General features: G+C 42.2%; 1 protein-coding gene across 1 annotated transcript in view; it reads right to left on the reverse strand.

The window, feature by feature from the left end:
- LOC106012552 (E3 ubiquitin-protein ligase SMURF2) overlaps positions 1-2,075 on the reverse strand; it is a gene marked incomplete at both ends in the record, with an annotated part of 60,117 nt that overhangs the window by 30,136 nt on the left and 27,906 nt on the right. The window contains 1 exon segment of the mRNA XM_013085853.2: positions 597-777. Coding sequence (XP_012941307.2) covers positions 597-777 — 181 coding nt within the window.

Genomic DNA, 2,075 nt, shown 5'->3' on the forward strand with positions numbered 1-2,075 from the left:
AGAGAGAGAGAGAGAGAGAGAGAGAGAGAGAGAGAGAGAGAGAGAGAGAGATAAAGATGATATGTATTTAATAGCAAAAAAAGGGGGGCAAATCATCACACCACAAAGCACTTGTCAACTGGCTGATTGAGCAACGCAAAGGAACTCTTGTTTGAGAAAGAGAAACAGATCGACACAATAATGGCCACTTAGTGCTGAGAAAAAGTACGATGGACAGACTGTTTTCAGTTTTAGTAAGCATTTCACGTCACTTGCAACACAATACGGTCATATAAGTGCCGAAGATTAGAAGTGTGTTATACAAGTAAGAGAGTAATAAACACAAAAAGGAGGAGAGATAAGGACGATAGACGTTTGATAGGAAAGAAGGAGCAACCAACACCAGAGCACCCGCCAATCACCCGCACATACAAGAACAGAAACAACAGGCAGACAGAAACAACGGGGTGAAAGTAAAGAAATAGGGCCTACCATTTGCTTCCTACCCCCCAACCACAGAGCAACACAAAGGAGGGAATAAACTAGAGTAGACCAAACGTTGGACACCCAAACCAAAGACTCTCTACTGGTAGAGAATCTTTGCCCAAACCACTTACCCTTCGGGAAGCTCGTTGGGATCGTAAGGTATGGAGGGCGACACCTGTGACTCGGTGGCCGGGTGCATGGAGCCCCCTCCTCCACCGCCGCCCCTGTCTCTGGATATCAAACTGATGACGATCTGGCCCCTCACTGTGTCCGTGTCGTCAGAGTTTTGCCGCTGCAGGTCCAGCCGTTGAACTGTTGAACAGGACAAAGATGCTTGGAATGAAAATGTGTTTCATCACATTAATTCTAGGTTTCCATGTGTTTATTTCAACACATTATTAAGTGAATGAAGAATTTTTTTTTTTTTTTATGTTACACAAAATTTTCAAATTAAGAAAGAAGGAACATGGAAATGATTTTGGGGAGAGGGGTTGGGGGGTTAACGATGCAATAGACAATTTGGTCTAACGATTTAAAATTCTGGATACAAGAATAAGATGGGTTGAAGTATCTTGCTATCTCTTCCTGCTCAAGTGTCAGGACTCAGAGATTTCACAAAAATGAACAATGTTTCCAACTGAACAACACTTAGCTTAACAGAAATTAGCAAAGGGTAAAGTCAGTGCTGATAGCCGAAACATACAGCGAACTGGAGCAAAGTAAAATAAAATAAAAGAACACAAATAAAACAATGAATTAATAATAATAACAACAACAACAACAACGATAACAGACATGTCATACAAAACAAATGTACACGGAAAAACAGATCGACTGCTCTGTGGTTCCGTCATTCGCCACTTTTTTAAATGGCGTATGGTACGGAGTCTTAGTCTAAGCAGTCGAGATACTGAACAAGACAATACATAAATGTGCATATTTCTATTAAAAATACGCCATGCAAAGTTTGAGGAAAAAGAAGCGCATTGACACAATAACGGTCACTTACTGCCAAGAAGAAGCAAGATAGGTAGGCAGGAACAACAGGGGGAGAGAGGGAAAAAGTAGAACCTGCCAGTGGCGCCATTCAACCAACCACACACTCGCCACGCAACACCAAAGTTCAGAGAACATGTTTATAAACTTTATATCTACGTACTGCGACTTACATACAGGCATCGAACCACCACACACACACAACAAAGCAGTAAAAGAAAACTCCCTTACTGTACACCTGCGGCACGTTGAAAACAGAAACTAAAAGCTTTGGGCACACGAAAAGGACAGAGGTCCTGCGCCATTCTTAAAAAAACAAAAACATGCCATCATAATATACACAAGTACCCAGACATGTTTTGAGCAATTAAAAAAACACCCCAAAAACAAAACCAAAGCAAATAAAAATCCAACCCTAAGCCCCAGCGACGCGTCTGTGATCATGGGATCATCAATCTTCGGCAGACACGATGGTGGACGTTTACGAGACGGGTGCCGTAAGACGATCATAAAGTGAGTGTCATTGAGAAGCAGAGAGCTACACCCATGTCTTGTAACGTTATAAAGGAAGGTGATAACTCAGGGGGCAGTGGTCGTCGTCCACTTGTGTGTGT

This window comes from Aplysia californica, unplaced genomic scaffold (genome assembly GCF_000002075.1).
Source record: "Aplysia californica isolate F4 #8 unplaced genomic scaffold, AplCal3.0 scaffold00413, whole genome shotgun sequence".
NCBI classification, from domain to species: Eukaryota; Metazoa; Mollusca; class Gastropoda; order Aplysiida; family Aplysiidae; genus Aplysia; species Aplysia californica.